Source organism: Mus pahari, chromosome 6, assembly GCF_900095145.1.
Source record: "Mus pahari chromosome 6, PAHARI_EIJ_v1.1, whole genome shotgun sequence".
Classification (NCBI taxonomy): domain Eukaryota; kingdom Metazoa; phylum Chordata; class Mammalia; order Rodentia; family Muridae; genus Mus; species Mus pahari.
In genome coordinates, this window is record NC_034595.1 from 89,278,557 (window position 1) to 89,295,717 (window position 17,161).

The 17,161-nt window shown below is 51.1% G+C and overlaps 2 protein-coding genes across 2 annotated transcripts in view; both read right to left on the reverse strand.

Moving 5' to 3' along the window:
• Positions 1 to 1,415, reverse strand: part of Pink1 (PTEN induced kinase 1) — a 13,381-nt gene extending 11,966 nt beyond the window's left edge. Inside the window, exon 1 of the mRNA XM_021200165.2 lies at positions 967 to 1,415. Coding sequence (XP_021055824.1) covers positions 967 to 1,353 — 387 coding nt within the window. The 5' untranslated portion in view covers positions 1,354 to 1,415. The remainder of the gene's footprint in view (positions 1 to 966) is intronic.
• Positions 1,416 to 11,617: 10,202 nt separating this feature from the next.
• The window catches only part of Cda (cytidine deaminase), a 27,816-nt gene continuing 22,272 nt past the window's right edge, over positions 11,618 to 17,161 (reverse strand). Inside the window, exons 3-4 of the mRNA XM_021201135.2 lie at positions 16,325 to 16,382; positions 11,618 to 12,090 (exon numbers count right to left, since the gene is read on the reverse strand). Of these exons, the coding sequence (XP_021056794.1) occupies positions 11,974 to 12,090; positions 16,325 to 16,382 (175 nt within the window). The 3' untranslated portion in view covers positions 11,618 to 11,973. The remainder of the gene's footprint in view (positions 12,091 to 16,324; positions 16,383 to 17,161) is intronic.

Here is a 17,161-nt window from a genome sequence, read left to right on the forward strand (position 1 = left end):
GGCAGGCAGATTTCTGAGTTCAAGGCCAGCCTGGTCTACAGAGTGAGTTCCAGGACAGCCAGGGCTATACAGAGAAACCCTGTCTCGAAAAACAAAAAAAAGAAAAGAAAAGAAAAAAATATCCAATTAAAAAAAAAGAAGAAGTTCAAGACCAACCTGGGCTACATATACAAATCAAGGCCCTGTCCCCTTTTATGCATACCAAAAGAAAAAAGCCACTTGCTACAGTGCAACAGGGACCAATAATCAGCAGCTTTTAAACCATACTGTTTGCAAAGTGTCTGCATATCAGGCCATCAGTAATGGGAAATAGGTCAGCCTTAATTAACAGATCATTTCCAAGGAATTTATAGTCCAAGTCATTGATAGACCTTAATCTTTGCCTTATCCCCTGACCTACCTACCCCCCAAGGTCTATGCACGCCCTCATGCTCTTAGACACATAACTAAGATGCCACCCGCCACTCAGTCCAGTCCCCGAGTACCCCACCCCCTCGAATTGCCCAATCACGGCTCAGAGACCTGCCCTTCCCAATGCCCAGGCTCCTACCACGTCCTGGTTCACCCTCACACCCGCCCCTACACCACTAAGATGCTGAGGCTGCCCCAACAACAACCCAGCTAACTCCGCCCCTGCTGTCCAATTTGGCCCCGCCTCCCGGCACAGGCTCTGCCCACCACAATCACTCACTCTCCTAACCCCGCCCCCTCCAGGCCTAGGCCCCACCCCATCCCGATCACTCACTCTCCTAACCCCGCCCCTCCGGAACAGGCCCCACCCCACTCCGATCACTCACTCCCATAACCCCGCCTCCTCCAGGCCTAGGCCCTGCCCCGCCCCGGTCACTCACTCCCCTAACCCCGCCTCCTCCTGGCCTAGGTCCCGCCCCGGCCCGGCCCGTCCTCAGGGTTGTACCCTGGCCCGGTTCGGCCCGCTCCCGCGCTCCCGCCCACCGCCATTCTCACCTGGATCTCCTGACAGGCCGAGGCGGCCCTCCGGCCTTCCGCCTGCTTCTCCTCGATCAGCCCCAGCCCCAGCCCGAAGGCCAGGAAGACCGCCCGGCCGCAAGGGCCTGCGCCGCCCCGGGCCCGTACCATGAACTGCCGCTGGATCCGCGCCGCCAGCCCCGCCACCGACTGGCGGAAGAAGCGGTAGCGGTCCGGGAGGGGGAGCCCGACCGGCCGAGGCTGTGCTCCGGGGCTTACGACCCTGCCTGGGCGCTCTCCGCGACCCCAGGCCGCCGTGGGGCCGGGCTTCCCCCAGCCCGACAGCGGGCCCGGCTTGGGCGCGAAGCGCAGCAGCAGTGCCCGACCCAGCTGCAGGCCTCGGCCCAGTGCCTGTCGCACCGCCATGGTGGCGCGGTGACCGGAGCCAGCTGCCACCGCCACAAACGTCCGGGACAACAACAAACTTCGGGGGCGGCGCCTGTGCGCAAGCGCGGGGGGCGGTCCCTGGCAGTTCTCTTGCGCAGCGCGCGGGGGCGCGACTCGCTCTTCCCCGCATCCCTTGGTCTAGCCAGTTTGCACTTTGAACCCAGGACGAGGGGTTGCTGACGACTTCACTGGTCCTGGTTAAGATGAGAAGTTGAGTCAGGAAACTAATATTTGTTATCAGTCACCGATCCTGGCCCTGTACACCTATTAGTTAGTTTGTCCCCCATGATATGAGTGCCAATTTTGTAGATAAGAGAGTGTGTGGTGTTTCCAGATTAGAGTTGAGGTTGCAGTTGACACTGCCCTGGCTATTGAGGGAGGGACTTGGCTCTTCTCGCCCACCCCCGGTGCTCTCATGCTCCTGCAGAGACAGGTTGGAGGGTCCACGGCTTAGATCCTGGAGGGAAATCTTGACCAAAGGCCATAATTTATGCACCAGTGGGTGCAGGAGCGGAGACACTGGAAGACTTAACAAGAAGCCGCACAGATGCTTAATAAATCCCTATGACTTAAACTGCTTGTTAGGAATGGCTAGCTGATAATAAGGTTATTAATCCCATTACTATTTTTACTCATTTTATCTTACTTTATTTTATTTTATTGTATTTGAGACAAAGCCTTGCATAGCCCTGTTTGGCCTGGAATTCTTCCTGTAGACTAGGCTGGCCCTCTGGAGTGTGGGGACGACAAGTATATGCTACCATATCAGGCCGAATATTCTTTTTCCTTGTCTCTGATTTAAACATAATTGTGTGTGTGTGTGTGTGTGTGTGTGTGTAATCACATAATCCCAAACACTGGTCATACAGTGAAATTTTTAATTTTTTCAAAGCCTATTTTTGAAACAGGGTGTTGAAACAGGGTTTCTCTGTATAGCCCTGGCTGTTCTGGAACTCACTCAGTAGACCAGGCTGGCCTCAAACTCAGAAATTCACCTGCCTCTGCCTCCCAGCACTCGGCCTTAATTGGGTTGGAGATTTACTGCAGCAGGGCAGTGGTGACACACACCTTTAATCCCAGCACTCAGGAGGCAGAGGCAGGTGGTTCTTTTGAGTTCGAGTCCAGCCTGGTCTACAGAGAGAGTTCCTGGGCTGCCAGGACTACATAGAGTAACCCTGTCTCAACAACAGCAAAAATTCATTTCACTCACTGTACACTTGGAAATGCACAGTGCAATCTTCTGTCCTTCTGTGCTGCCCTACAATATGCTTTTACACAGAATCCTAGATTCCTGAATACAATCTCCCTTTCTTTTTTTCTTTTCTTTTTTTGGGGGGTGGGTGGGTGTGTGGGGCTTCTCTATGTAGTCTTGGCTGTCCCAAACCATCTTTGTAGACTGGTTGGCCTCGAACTCACAAAGATTTGCCTGCCCCTGTCTGGGATTAAGAGCATACACCACCACCACCACCGCCTACCCTGAGTATAATATTTCAGTGAACACTTTGTGCTGAGTATTTTGAGACAGGGTCTTACATAGCCCAAGCCAACCTGGAACTTGTTCGGTAGCTGAGGATGAACTTGGACCTCTAGCTTCTCCTACCCCCTCCACCTCCCCAGTGCTGGGATTACGTATGCTGTGCCACACCCAGTCTCGGTACACAGTGCTGAAGATGGGATCCAAGGTTTCATCTGTGGTGGGTTAGTGTCTACCCGCTAAACTCCATCCCCGGCAGGATGTGCTCTCTAAATCTCCTGTAACATAATCCTTCCTCAGTGAGGCTTGTGAGGAGGGCACTGTGTGGAATCTGGAGCGCAGGAGCGAGTTTGCTATAAGCCTGGGGATTTGTTCTTCTAAATCGCAGGCAGTCTCGCTAGACTGTGATACATAACCAGCCTGCTGGAAATGGAGTCTCCAGCCTGATGTTAATTAACCCGCTGCTGTAAATTGGATGTGTTCACATCTTTTTCTGTAGAAAAGCCTTAGTTGCTTCTGACAGGTCTGAGCTGAGCACAGCGTGAAGCCAGATTCCTGGGCAGACGTCTTATAGAAAGGGCAGGCAAGTCTGCACACAGAAGCTCCTGGCAGGGATGGGGGCCTCTGCGCTCGCCACCTGTCATCTGACAGGGGTCTAGGAGGTACCTTTCTTTCCATCCCTTCCCACCCCTCCTCTTCTGTCTTGCCTTTTTTTAAATTTATGAACAGGTATGTGTGCACATATGTGCATGTAGAGACCAGAGGGCAACATCATGTGTCTTCCTCTGTTGCTGCCCGCATTTATTTACTTACTCATTTGTCTATTTTTGAGACATGGTTTCCTTACTGAACTGAAGTACACCCATTTGCCCGGAGTGACTGACCAGTGAGATCTGGGGATCTGCCTGTCCCTACCCAGTCACTCCCAGTGCTGGGCTTACAGACTGTCCCTATCCCATCGCTCCAATGCTGGGGTTACACCGTTGCACCCAGCTTTATGTGGGCATTGGGGATTTGAACTCAAGGCCTCATGCCTGTGCAGCAAATACTTTACTCAACTAGCTATCTCCCCAGCCCGCACCTGTCCTAGGAGGGAAACCTCTCCGTGACACCAAGTGTCTCAGCGGGCAGACACTGCCCCCTACACTGTCTCCCAGCTTGGTATTGGTACTCACGAAGGTCAAAGTGGGGAACGTGGGCTATGGCCTTCTGCTGAGAGTCCCACGTCACATACCCTGCAAGTTTAGTATTCTATACGGGAGGACCTTTCATCCAGAGCACATGAGACAGCAGCCATGTTCCGGATAAGCTTTGATCTGCTCGAAAGCAGAAATGAAAAGACAGAGGGGTGCTGGGGAGGCCACAGGGACCCATGCCCGCTCTACTTCCCTGCTGTGGGCATCTCTGCCTCTGCACTGTTCTCTCTCTTCATGCACACAAGACTTTTGGTAAAGTACATAATCTTCCTAAGGAGCATCGTTTAACCTTCTCCCATAGGACGTGAGGAGAAAAGCTGATGCTGATGTAACTGGAAAAGGCGAGAGTGAGAAAGAGCCTGTGCGTGCATTCGTCCAGTCCTTTCTGGCTAGCATCCCTTGGCACCGGCTCATCAGCTCATTGCTTTGTCTCCTCCTGACGGAGATGGACACATTTTCCCCAAAGCAGCAGTGTCCTCTAACCACAGCCCATTTCAGGAATGCTATCTGTGAATGCCAGCAGAGCTGGGGGGTCGGGGGTGGGGTGGGGTGGGTCTGACTGCTGCAACTCCTGACAGAGCAAGGCTGAGGCCAGACTCCTTGGCTGGAGGCCTTAGAGGTTACCATCAGAACACAGGGGACAGAGAGTGCCATTTCCATGGGAGACAGGAAGCATCACCATGGTGCCCAGGGCAAGAGGGACGGAAACATGACAGTGAAACAGGGACACATCACGTGGAGACACTGGGTCAGCCATGTGTGGCTTGTGTTGTTCTGTTTCTGCTGCTCTGTAGTGACAACTCACAGAGAAAACACAACTGTGCACCTACTGCGAAGTCACACAGACACACAGAGGCTCTTGGTCCCAGTTTAGCGGTCTTAGGACAACGTCCAAGCTCCTTAGCCGGGCATAGAACATTCATTCTTCACTATCCATCTCAGCATGACTCTGTCCCCCGTCTTTCCCTTTAGGGTCCAGCAATACAGGGGTCACTTGCCATGGCCCCAGTCACCTCACTCATCCCAATGGTCTGATCTAACTCTGTGAGTCTCCATTCATACTGGAGGCCCAGGAAGCCTTCCCTGGCTTTTTCTAGAATGGACCGGAAGCTCTTTCTCGCTCCACCTGTAGCAGGTGAGTTCTTTAAGAAGGGGGGGGGGCTGTAGTGTTTGAAAGTAGCTTCTCCAGCAAAGCCTCCTGGGTCCCCAGTCCTTGTCTGAAAGTCTTCTGGGAATGTAAGCCTTCAGTAGCTTTTCTCTGCTAAAACATTATAATGTGGCACCCATCTCTTGCCCCAAGTCTCCCCAGGCTGAGCCTCCAGCCCAGAGGTGGTGACTTTGTACTTCTTGTGCTAATTATCCATTTCCCCTACATCTCTGATGCTTTTCCTCAACCCCATTTTTTTCCTTTGAAACAGAGTTTCAAGTAGCCCATGCAGACCTCATATTGCATACTTGGTGGAGGGTGACTTTGAATTCTGATTCTCCTGATTCTACCTCTGCCGTGCCAAAGAATACAGGCATTGCCACAGCTGCTCACTGTGACTCTGATGATGGAATCCACAGCTGGTACTCATAGATCGTCTTAGTTAGGGTTTTACTGCTCTGAACAGACACCATGACCAAGGCAACTCTTCTAAGGTCAACATTTAATTGGGGCTGGCTTACAGGTTCAGAGATTCAGTCCATTATCGTCAAGGCAGGAGGAAGTATGGCAGCATCCAGGCAGGCATGGTGCAGGAGGAGCTGAGAGTTCTACATCTTCATCTGAAGGCTGCTAGTGGAAGACTGGCTTTCAGACCTCTAGGGTGAGGATCTTAAAACCCACCCGCACAGTGACACACCTACTCTAACAAGGTCACGCCTCCAAATAGTGCCACTCCCTGGGCCAAGCATACACAAACCATCAAGTAGGTATTCTTTCTACTGACGAGTCACACCCCTGTCCCTGGAATTCTTGATTTAGAAGAGGACGCTGTTTCAGGTGCAAAGGTGGCCATGCCCCAGCCTCCCTCCCTTGGACGTGAAGGTGTCCTTGGGAGTCAGCTCTGACTCCTGCACAGGGCCGGCCATGCTCGATTCTTCTGACCCTCCTGCCATTGATGTTCTATTCTTGTCTCCCTTCCTTTTCCTTGCCCACATCCATCTCAACACCTGTATTTTTAGAATGCCCAGGGTCTGGTATTTATGGCCCCGCGTGAGCACAAAAGGCAGGGACTCCACCTCAGGGACGTGCATCTCGAAAAGAACGTGTGGAATGTGGTTGGATGTGTGATTAATCTTCACTTGCCAACTCGACTGGGTTCAGAAGCACCTCGGAGACAGGTGAAGCCCACCTCTAGGTGTCCGTGAACGTGTGTTCAGAGAGGATGAAGGAGGAGAGAAGGTTCACCTTGAACTTGCATGACACCTTGGGCTTGGCGGGAAGGAGGAAGCCAGCCGAGCAGGAAGAGCTCAGTCTGTCTGCTTCCCGACCACCACAAGGCGACCAGCTCAGCTTCACTAGGTCCTCCTTGGCACAGAGTGCTCAACCTCTGAGATCAGGAGCCAACGCATCCTTTCTCCTTTAGGTTGTGACCAGGCATTCCTGTCACAGTGGCTTGGAAGTACACAGTATGCTGCCCACAGAGAGATTCTGCTGTCTGTGCCATTCAGCTCCTCTCTCTTGCTTACTCTGAGAGAACCCAGCTGCCATGCACTGGACTGGCCCAGGAGAGCAAGGAACCGGGTCCCAACAGCAGCTGGTCGTGAGGAGCCAACTCCTGTCATCAGCTGTGCATGTCAGCTTTGCAGAAGACCGGGCCCTTTCAGCTTCTCAGATGAGATGGTAGCCCAGGGTCTCGCCTTCTCTGAAGCCTTTCAAGAGAGCCGAGGATGCTGGCCCAGAGAAACAGAGACAATATATGCCTGCCATCCCGAGCCTCTACATCGAAGAGTGCTTTTCATGGAGTGGTAGAGAGCGGATACTTGCAGAGTTTTGAAATCTCACACACGCTAGGTGAGACTGCCACTGGGTTATGTCCTCCCCCAGTCCTTTAAAAAATGATTTTTTTAAAATTATTTTATTTTTGAGACAGGATTTCTCCATGTAACAGACCTGTGGCTGTCCTGGAACTCAATCTGTAGACCAGGCTGGCCTCAAACTCACAGAGATCCTCCTGCCTCTGCATCCTGAGTTCTGGGATTAAAGGCGTGTGCCACTATGGCTGGTTATTTATTGTTTTCGAGACAGGGTTTCTCTGTGTAGCGTTTACTGTCCTGGAACTCACTCTGTAGACAAGGCTGGCCTTGAACCCACTAAGACCCACCTGCCTCATTACTTCTTATGTATTTACTTTGATTTCTGTACATATGTGTGTTCTTGTGTGACATTATGTGCGTCACATGTGTGTAGATGCCTGTGAAGGCCAGGAAAGAGTGTAGGATCCCCTGAATCTGGGGTTAGAGGCAATTGTGAGCCATCTAATGTAGGTGCTGGGAACTGAACCCCCGTCCTCTCCAAGAGCAGTGAATGCTAAATGCTCTTAACCGCTGAGTCACGTCTTTAACCCCAACCTTACCCTTTTAGACTGGGGCTTGCTAAATTGTCCAGGCTGGCTTTCAATCACAAGTAACCCAGACTGGCCTTGAACTCACATTCCTCCTACCTTAATTGCCAAGTAGCTGAGATTCCAGGCCTACACAGCTGCGCCCAGCTACTTGTTCATGAACAGTGGCTTTCATCAGAGACACAGGCACTGTGTACCACCGTCAGAGCGCTAATGTCTGCTGTTGTAGTTGTGACCTTGTTTGTGCTCAGAGGAGATCCTTGAGCATCAGGGGACTGAAGGAGGCAGGAGCAGAGGAGGCTCCCATGCTTCTATTTATTTCCATCAGAATCTGGGCCTGCGCCTTAGGGTTCTGATGACACAGTTGCCCTGAACGACAGAGCACATGGGGCTCTGGAAACTCCACGCATCAGCCTGTGTGCTGCACAGCTGGCTGCCAAGTCAAAAGGCTTTGGTTTTAACAGCACAGCCTCTCTTGGGCCAATAACTACAGCTCTTCCTAGGGGATACTGTTCAGCGAATTTCTAGAAGCTTCTGTTGAGTAATGTCTGCCTCTGCCTGCTTTCATGAACTGCCTTGTCCTGCGCTTGTGCTTTGGTTTCTTTGTTTTTTGTTTTTGTTTTTTTTTAACTCTTTGATTTTTTTAAAGATTTATTTATCTATTTATTATATGTAAGTATACTGTAGATGTCTTCAGACACTCCAGAAGAGGGAGTCAGATCTTGTTACGGATGGTTATGAGCCACCATGTGGTTGCTGGGATTTGAACTCCGGACCTTCGGAAGAGCAGTCGGGTGCACTTACCCACTGAGCCATCTCACCAGCCCCTCACCAGCCCCCCCCTTTTTTTTTTTAAGATTTATTTATTATTATAAGTACACTGTAGCTGTCTTCAGACGAATCAGAAGAGGGCGTCAGATCTCATTATGGGTGGTTGTGAGCCACCATGTGGTTGCTGGGATTTGAACTCAGGACCTTTGGAAGAACAGTTGCCAGTGCTGTCCTGGAACTCACTCTGTAGACCAGGCAGGCCTCAAACTCAGAAATCTGCTTGCCTCTGCCTCCTGAGTGCTGGGATCAAAGGTGTTCACCACCATCACCTAGTTAATTATTTTTACCCCCCCCCCCCCGCTGAAGCGGTTAAGAGCACTGACTGCTCTTTCGAAGGCTGAAGACAGCTACAGTGTACTAATGAATGATAATAAATACATCTTTAAAAAAATTATTTTTCCCCAAAGAACAGAAAGTACAGACTTTGAAACATTATGCTAAACTATATTTTGTAATTCTGCATTTCACAGTGTTGGGAGGCCACTGAGACGCAGCTCAGGGAGGTGAAATGCAGAGGCGATAGGCCATGTTTCTGTGGTGCGGGGCTTGTGGGATGCCAACATGCTGCTCGGGGGGGAGGCAAAACACAGCTGAAGCTAGCAACTCCAGCCTATGTTTCTCTGGATCAGAAATGGCATGGGCTGCAACAGAAGCTGTGGTTCTCAAACTTCTGTGCACCCAGATGCCTCTGGGAACTTCAAAGAGTTGAGAACTGGGCTCAAATCCTCTCGTGTATCCAGACTCCACTGAGGACCACAAGGAGTTGGGAAGAGGGATGGGGGATCAGATGACCCCGGGATGAGGGGAATCCAGCTTAGCTCAGGGTGAGCACAGGAGTGTAGAGACCCCCCACCCCCCACAGCAGTCCTTGATGAAGGAGACAACACTTGCTTGTCCAAACTGTTTATTCATAGTGGGGAAGTTTATTGGCTAAACCCTCAAGGCCCATCTAGGTACCTCACTAGCATGGAGAACTCTGGGTTTCTATGCTATGTGATCAATTGTCATTGTCCTCTTGTGGGGTGCTATGGTCCCGTGTTCCAGGACAGGAACCAGGCCAGGAGTAGATTTCAATGCCTGCCGTTCTCAATTATGAGAATTGCCGGGGTTCCTGAGTCTGCTAGGCCTTACCTGTTCTTCTGTCTGGTGGCACTGTTCCACTTGCGCCAGGATATATAGCTTTTGTTGATTTAATAATTAAGAGTTAAAAACACAAAGATGTTAAAAAAAAAAAAAAAAACAAAAAGGCCAACCCTTTGTATTCCCAGTAAGGGGGCTTCTGTTAACATTTCTGCTTATTTTCCTTCAGGTTCCTCCTCTTTTCAAACTTCTCCCCTCCCTTTGGGACCATGCTGATGAGTCCTCGAGGCTCCCGAGCTGTTCTGTGTTTTGTTCTGTTTTACAGAAGAAACCTAGGGCACAGGTCAGGCAAGTGCTCTCCGACCAACCGATCTCCAGCCTCAATGTTTTTAACCACAGGCAGCATGGAAGTCTTCATCTGACAGCCTCATTGGGATTCTCTCTCTCTCTCTCTCTCTCTCTCTCTCTCTCTCTCTCTCTCTCTCTGCACATGTGCATATGCACATGTATGTGCTTATCAATGCATAAAACAGCTAGTCCCTCCCTGGTCAGTGTGCATGCCTGTGCACCAAATCTTTCTTCTCCTCTCTCCCTCTCCCTCCCTCTCCCCCTCCTCCCTCTCTCTCTCTCTCTCTCTCTCTCTCTCTCTCTCTCTCTCTCTCTCTCTGTCTCTCCCTCCCTCTCTCTCTCCTACTGAGCATTCCTCAAGAACAGACTCTATTTCTTCTGCGTTATTTGTCTGCAGCATCCAGCACATTCGACAGGGGAAGGATACTCAGTAAACAGTCAGAAAGGCACTGGGAATCAAAGTCCACTCACATCCGACTCTGCCACCTGCTAGCTGTTTGACCTTAGACAAGTGAGGTTTGTTTGTTTGTTTGTTGGTTTTGTTTTGTTTTGTTTTTTTGGTTTTTCGAGACAGGGTTTTTCTGTGCAGTCCTGGCTGTCCTGGAACTCACTCTGTACACCATGCTGGCCTCAAACACAGAAATCCACCTGCCTCTGCCTCCCAAGTGCTGGGATTACAGTGGGCAAGTGATTTAACCTCCCTAATCTTTGCTGTTGTTTATTGATAAAGGGAAAGGAAAACCACTCTCAGGTTTGCCAAAGGAGACTGCAGCGAGCTTGCAGATATCAAAAACCTCAGCACAGCTCCCAGGTCACTGTGGTGACCCCACAATCACTGTGGGACTACTTCTGTTGAGACAGGGCCTCGAAATGTCACCTTGGCTGGCTTGAAACTTCTTATGTAAACCCAGCTGGCCTCAAACTCACAGAGATCTGCCTGCCTCTGCTTCCTAAGTGCTGGGGTCAGAGGTGCTTACCACCATGCCTACTGGGATCCCGATTCTATGCTGAGCTCGGCCATGGCTGAAAGCCCTCGGCTACACTGCCCATCATCTAAAAACAGAGGTGGCAGCCAGCTCCCAGAACCACTGAGCACTGAAAACCAACAACACAAAAGCATGCGACACTGAGGGCAATCTTTTCTACCTTGCCCACACTTCCCGTTACACCACGCAGTCAATCACAGCTGTGGGCAGGGGCTGGCGCCAGGAGTCAGGTCTCTACTGGGCCCAAACCACTCTCTAGCAATGGTGTGCCAGTCAGCTTTCTGTCCTGTAACAAAGACCCGTGAGAACCAACTCAAGAGGAGGGAAGGTTTACCTGGGCTTGAGGTCTTGGAGGGTCTGGTCTGAGGCACCTTTGACTTTGAGCCTCTGGCAGTCGAAGCGCACATCACTATGTGAGTGCGTGGTAAAGACCAGCTTACCTCATAGCTGGGAAGTGATGAAGAGGAGGTACAGCCTGGAAGCCTCCATATCCTTCAGGGACACATCCCCAGTGACCTAGCTTCCTCCCACTTGCTCCGTGGACCTTGGAGGCACGTCCCATGTCCAAACTATAGCGAATGGGCTCCTGTATTCAAACCCTGCCTAGGGGCCTCCCGTCCAAGAACGCAGGGGCAAGGAGCTTCGGACCTCAGCTGCCACTTAGAGAGGCACCCCGGGAAGCTGCCACATCCTCCGCCTGAAGAAAGCAGCTAATACTGCCTGCCCCATGAGACGAACCATCCCTGAGAACTGTACACACAGACTGAGAACAAAAACACGTTCTTCTCAAACAGGACGTGCCGTGGTGTTTATAATCTGAACAGTCACACGACAGAGCCTAGGAAGGCTGGTAGGGAGGCAGCCCAGGCCTGGAACGCCCGGGTCCTCGGGAGAGGGAGGAGAGGAGTGCTCTGAGTCCCCAAGAGGATGTGGGCTTTGGCCCAGGTGAATGGCACCTTCCATCACTCAAGGGGAGGCTGTGGTGTGTGAATCAAGGTCACCCTTGCCCAGCCATTTGGGACCCATGTGGCAAGTGTCCCCAAGGCCCAGCCAGAGACAGCATCATTATGAAGTCTTCCAAGAGCCGTGCCTTAGGTAGGGCTCGCACATTCAGCAGACATTCTATTCTTCAACCTTCATTGAATCTTCTGCAGGTCTTCAGGTCCAAACGAGGCCGGCAGCAGCTCCTGGACTGTCCTGACTACGAATGTGCCATCCGGCTTGGTCATGTACACGGCCCAGTCGGTGCCAAACTGGAAAAGAGGGCAAAGTTGTGTGAGAGAGGCTGTGGGACGGAGGGAGGGACAGAAGGTATGGGTTCGAATGTGACTCTACTATTTTCTTTGTGCCTCAGTTTCCCTTACCTGTCAAATGGGAGTAACAATAATTGTACCTGGCTCACAGAGCCTGGGAAAGAGCTCGATGGAAAAGCACTGGCCAACAGCACAGCCTGTTGTCAATGGGCCACGTGCAGCCCCTTGGAGGATGCTCCTAGGAACTCTGTAAAAATAATACCTTCTCTCCGTTTTCATGTATGTGTGGTATACACATGTGTGTATGCATGTGTGTGGGGTAAACATGCATGTGGAAGCCCAAGGGTTGGGTCCTGAATCATCCTTCATGGCTCTTCTGCCTCATTCACTGAGGCAGCGTCTCTCCATCAAATCCAGAGCTCGGCCATATTGCTAGTCCAGTCAGCCACTTTGCTCTGGGGATCCCTTGTCTCTGCCTTCCAAGACTGGAATTGCATCCATCTGCCTAGACCACCTGGCATACGTGGGTTTCTAGGGATCCAAACTCTGGTCCTCAAGGATTAAATATATAAGGGTTTAACCACTGAACCATCTTCCTAGCACCTGGTGAAATATCTGTGCCTTGGGCTGCAGAGATGGCTCGGCGGCTAAGAGCACTCAGAACTCTTGCAGAGGAGCCAAGTTCGATCTCCAACTCCTACACTGGGAAGCCCACGATTTCCTTTAACTCCAGGTCCACGAAGATCTGATGCTATGGCTTTCATGGGCAACTGTGTTTAAAATGCACATCTTGGCACAGACATAATTAAAAATTAAATCTTTGTAAAAAGACTATGCCCCAGAGCTAAGCTTCCTTCTGCAATGACAAATAACAGCCAACACCTGCTGCCCCCTATAGGTCCCCCTTTGTACTTCCAAGAAGGAATCTTTGTCTCTAGACACTCAACACACTATGTTGGCATTATAGCATTATCGCCCCCTGGAGGTGGTGGCTGTCATTACACTCCTTTCACTATTGGAGAAACAGACTTAGTGCTATCAATCAGCTGTGGTGGTTTGAAGACGATGGAATTCTTGGTCCCCAGTTGGTCAAGCTGTTTGGGGAGGGCTGGGGAGTATGGGCGTGCTGGAGGGAGAGCTGCTGGAAGCAGGCTCCGAGGTTTCAAAATCCATGGTTTCCAGCCCTCTCACTGTTTCCTGTTCACTGTTCCAGATGTGAGTGAGCTTCCAGATGTGAGCTTCTAGCTTCCAGCTCCGGCCAGCACGTCTCTCATCTGCTGTCCCTGCATTGTGGACCCTAACCTTCTGGAACCATTAGCCCCAAGTAAACTTCAACTGCTTTGGTTGTGTCTCGTCACAGCAGTGGGAAGGTAACTAATACGTCAGCAGAGATGAGCATGTCTCCAGAACTTTCTCCCACACCCTATCTGGGTCCTCTGGGGCTCTCTGTCTTCACCTACGATGTGTTTTAGTGATGGGAGTCCTCTCCTATCCACCAGTGAGGTGAGTAGGTGGGGAGTTAAGTCGGCAACAGAGAGGAAGTCCACAGACCCAACTTCTTCCTGGCAGGCATGGTGAGATTCACAGACCCTGGCGCCAAGTAGGTACCCAGTTCCCAGAGGCCTTGGCATCGTGACTGATGTGTGGGCTGCCAGCCGAGGCTGGTCCACAGCCTCCTGCTCTTGCATGTGTCTGTCTGAAACACTCTCAGACACGGCTACCAGACACTATCTATCTTTGGGATTTTTCAGAATTAAGGTTTCAAGGGTGGCGATTTTTCATGCCTGGCAAGCTGTGCCCGAGGGTGAGGGGGCAAGCTTGGTGCAGGCGAGTTTAGATGCCAGGTCCCGGGCTCCCAGGCCTCAGAGCTCACTGCTCACATTGGTTTATGCTTCCTTCTCCCCTGCAGATTTGTCATTTGTTCCCTCTCCTTTGCCAGCGTCTAATCTGCTTGCAAAAAAAATGGCCATAAGCAAGTGGATCAAGTTGGGGCCCTGGGAGCCAGAGACTTGGTACTTGCTGGTGGCTTCCTTAGGCACGGTCACCATGCCGGCAGCTGTGGTGACCCTCCATCCCCACCCCTGCCCCTTGATGATGTAAAATTCACTGTGTGAATTAAATGCCTCTGGGATGGCTTCTCCATCTTGCCTTGGGAAATGGGTTCTGTGAACTGCAGGGCTGGTAAGCAGAAGACAGTCGAACAAGCCAAGCTGCCCTGTCTGGCAACACCAGTTCCAAAGCATGAAGGCTCACAGAGCAGGCAGCATGAAGCCGCCCTTGTGGCAAAGCCCCTCTCCCCCACTTTCCTGGCCCAGGGTATGCATACAGGACACACAGGCAACGAGAGAGTCTGGAGCCAGCCTTGGCTGCCGCTGATCCTAGTCCTCAGGGGCTGCTCAGTTTCTTTTGACACTTCTAGAGATAGGGACGATCGTGGCTGATTCTCTCCTGGGCTCCTGTGGGGCTGGCAGAGCTGCCAGGTTCTGGGTATTCTCAGAGCAAGCAGCAGCTCAAGGGCCATCCTTGGCATTCTCCAGACATGTGGCTTTTATTTTGGGAGACCACAGAGGCCGTGAACTTCTTTGGCGCCTTCCTCCTGACATCCCCCTAATGTACGTGTTAACACCAAAAGCTCCCACTGGACTGGGCGTGGTGACAGGCAGGTCGATCTCTAAGTTCAAGTCCAGCCTGGGCTACAGAGTGAGTTTCAGGATAGTCAGGGATACACAGAGAAACCCTGTCTGGGAAAACAAACAAGCAAACAAAAACAACTCCACTCCTACAAAACAAAAACAAAAACAAAACTAGAAAACAAAACACCCTCCACTGGGCCTGAATGAGACCCCATGGTTAGGGCTGGGATGTAGCTCAGTGTACAGCCTAGCACACTCAGGCCCACAATTCCACCCATCCCCAGCACAGCAAAATCAGCCAGCCAGCCCACCCTTCATCTTTACACTTAACAAAGCCTCACATTGGTACACATTATAAAGTTTGCCTGGGCCAGCAAGATGGCTCAGCCGGGAAGGGTGCTTGCTGCCTGGTCATTTGAGTTGGATCCCTGAAGCCAACACGGCAGAAGGAAATAACAGACTCTCAAAAAACTTGTACCCTGACCTCCACACTGGCACTGTGGGCACCCGCTTACACGCTCATGTGTGTGCACATTCACAATTAAAAATAATAAGTAATAACACTTGCTTCATATCTTGCTTGGTTTCCCCTTTCCTCCCACCCCCCTCTCATTTTTCAACTTTGTTGCTTTTGTTTGTTTTGAGGCAGGATCTCCCTGTATCGCTGCAGCTGTCCTGGAACTTGCTACAGAGCCCAGGCTGCCCTCAAACCTTGTAGGAAATCTCCTGCCAACTCAGGAGTTCTGTGATTACAGGGGTTTGCCACCATGCCTGGCTTTTCTCAACTTTCTGAAAACAGTAGTAAAATACGCATTACATAAGACTAGTCATTTTTGTCATTACTAAGGGCATAATAATAACAGAGGTTCCCTTTATTCTGGAATAAACATGCTCTGTGTTCTCTGGGTGGCATGGCCATGTGACCCAGGTCCAGCCTCTGCCTGTGATCCTATATCTCACTGTTCCTCTACCCACCACCCTTTGCCCTACCGCTGTTCACACAGCAAACATCTAGGCCAGTGTGAAATTCTCCTTTCATGAGTTATATTTCTACTAGAATGTCACCTTCAACGAGAGAGCCATCTAGAGCAGCAGCTGGCAAAGGCCCAAATAGGAAGTATTTCAGGTTGTCCAGGTTGTGTGGTCTTCCTGTAACTGCTCCGCCCCGCTACCACTAGGCAGGAGTGGCTACTGTCCACCCAGCAGAGACTGGGAGTAGCTGTGGCCCCATCAGACTTATCTACAATCGAAAGACTTGCTGGGATTGGCCTGTGGGCTGGGGTTTATCATTCTCAGTCTCCTGCTGCCCACTGTCCCCTGAATTCTCTTCCTGGATTTTCTCACAGCTTCTTGAAGCTTAGTGAGGTCAAGCCTGGCCTCGTTGTTCCCAGAGCTAGCTCACTCAGTGCCTGGCATCCACAACAGAAGACTTGTGTACCCGAAAGAGGGACTTGTTTCCAGTGACTCACGTGAACCCAGGAAGGTCCTGGGAGTCAGCCAGTAGAGTATAGAGCCTGGACAGTAACTGTCCACACTGGCAGTCTGGTTTGATCCCCTAAGAGACCTCAGGGATGCTTTCCAGGAAGGGACCAGTCTCTTACCTCTCTCATGACTTGTCGGCAGGCACCACAGGGAGAGATGAACTCTTCTTGCAAGTCACTGGGGAAACAAAGATTCAACTGAGAGTTGTCTGCCACAAGGCTCTTAGCTGATGTCTGAAATCCACAAACTGAGTCCCTGTCCTGTTACAAATCAGGTCACATTCCATCAGACACTCCCTGAGTCCCAGAATCATGGGTCCTGGAGGCTGGGAAGGCGACTTGGCTTGGCGGCTGGCCACACTTCCGAAATCAAAGCCACGGTGGTAACACTACCTCATCAGTGAGCTCATAAATGTTTAAGGGGCCCTTAGCTTGTCTGTCACCACGCTCCAGGAGACAGGGATGAAGGAGAGCTTTTCTCTGGCCTTCGTAGGATGGCTGGGCCCAGGAGGCATGACACAAAACTAGATGATTTATTATTTAAGTAAAATGCCAAAAGAATGCATAGTAAAAGAGTAATAAGCCGGCCACAGGAGTGAGAAGCTATAGGTTTGGTGAGATAAATAACAGAATGGCTATCCTGAAGTCCGGGCACGTTTTGTATTTTAGACAAATAAATATGGGGGTGGGTGGTGGGTGGTGGGTGGGTAGAGAGATGGCTCCATGGTTAAGAGCACTTTCTGCTCTTCCAGGAGAACTGGGCACCTGTACAGTGGCTTACAAACATCTGTAACTCTGGCTCTAGAAGAGCTGAAGCCTTCTGCAATGACAAATGACACACACAGACCACACACACACACACACACACACACACACTGTACTGGCTAATTTTGTGTCAACTTGACACAGCTGGAGTTATCACAGAGAAAGGAGCTTTAGTTGGGGAAATCCCTCCAT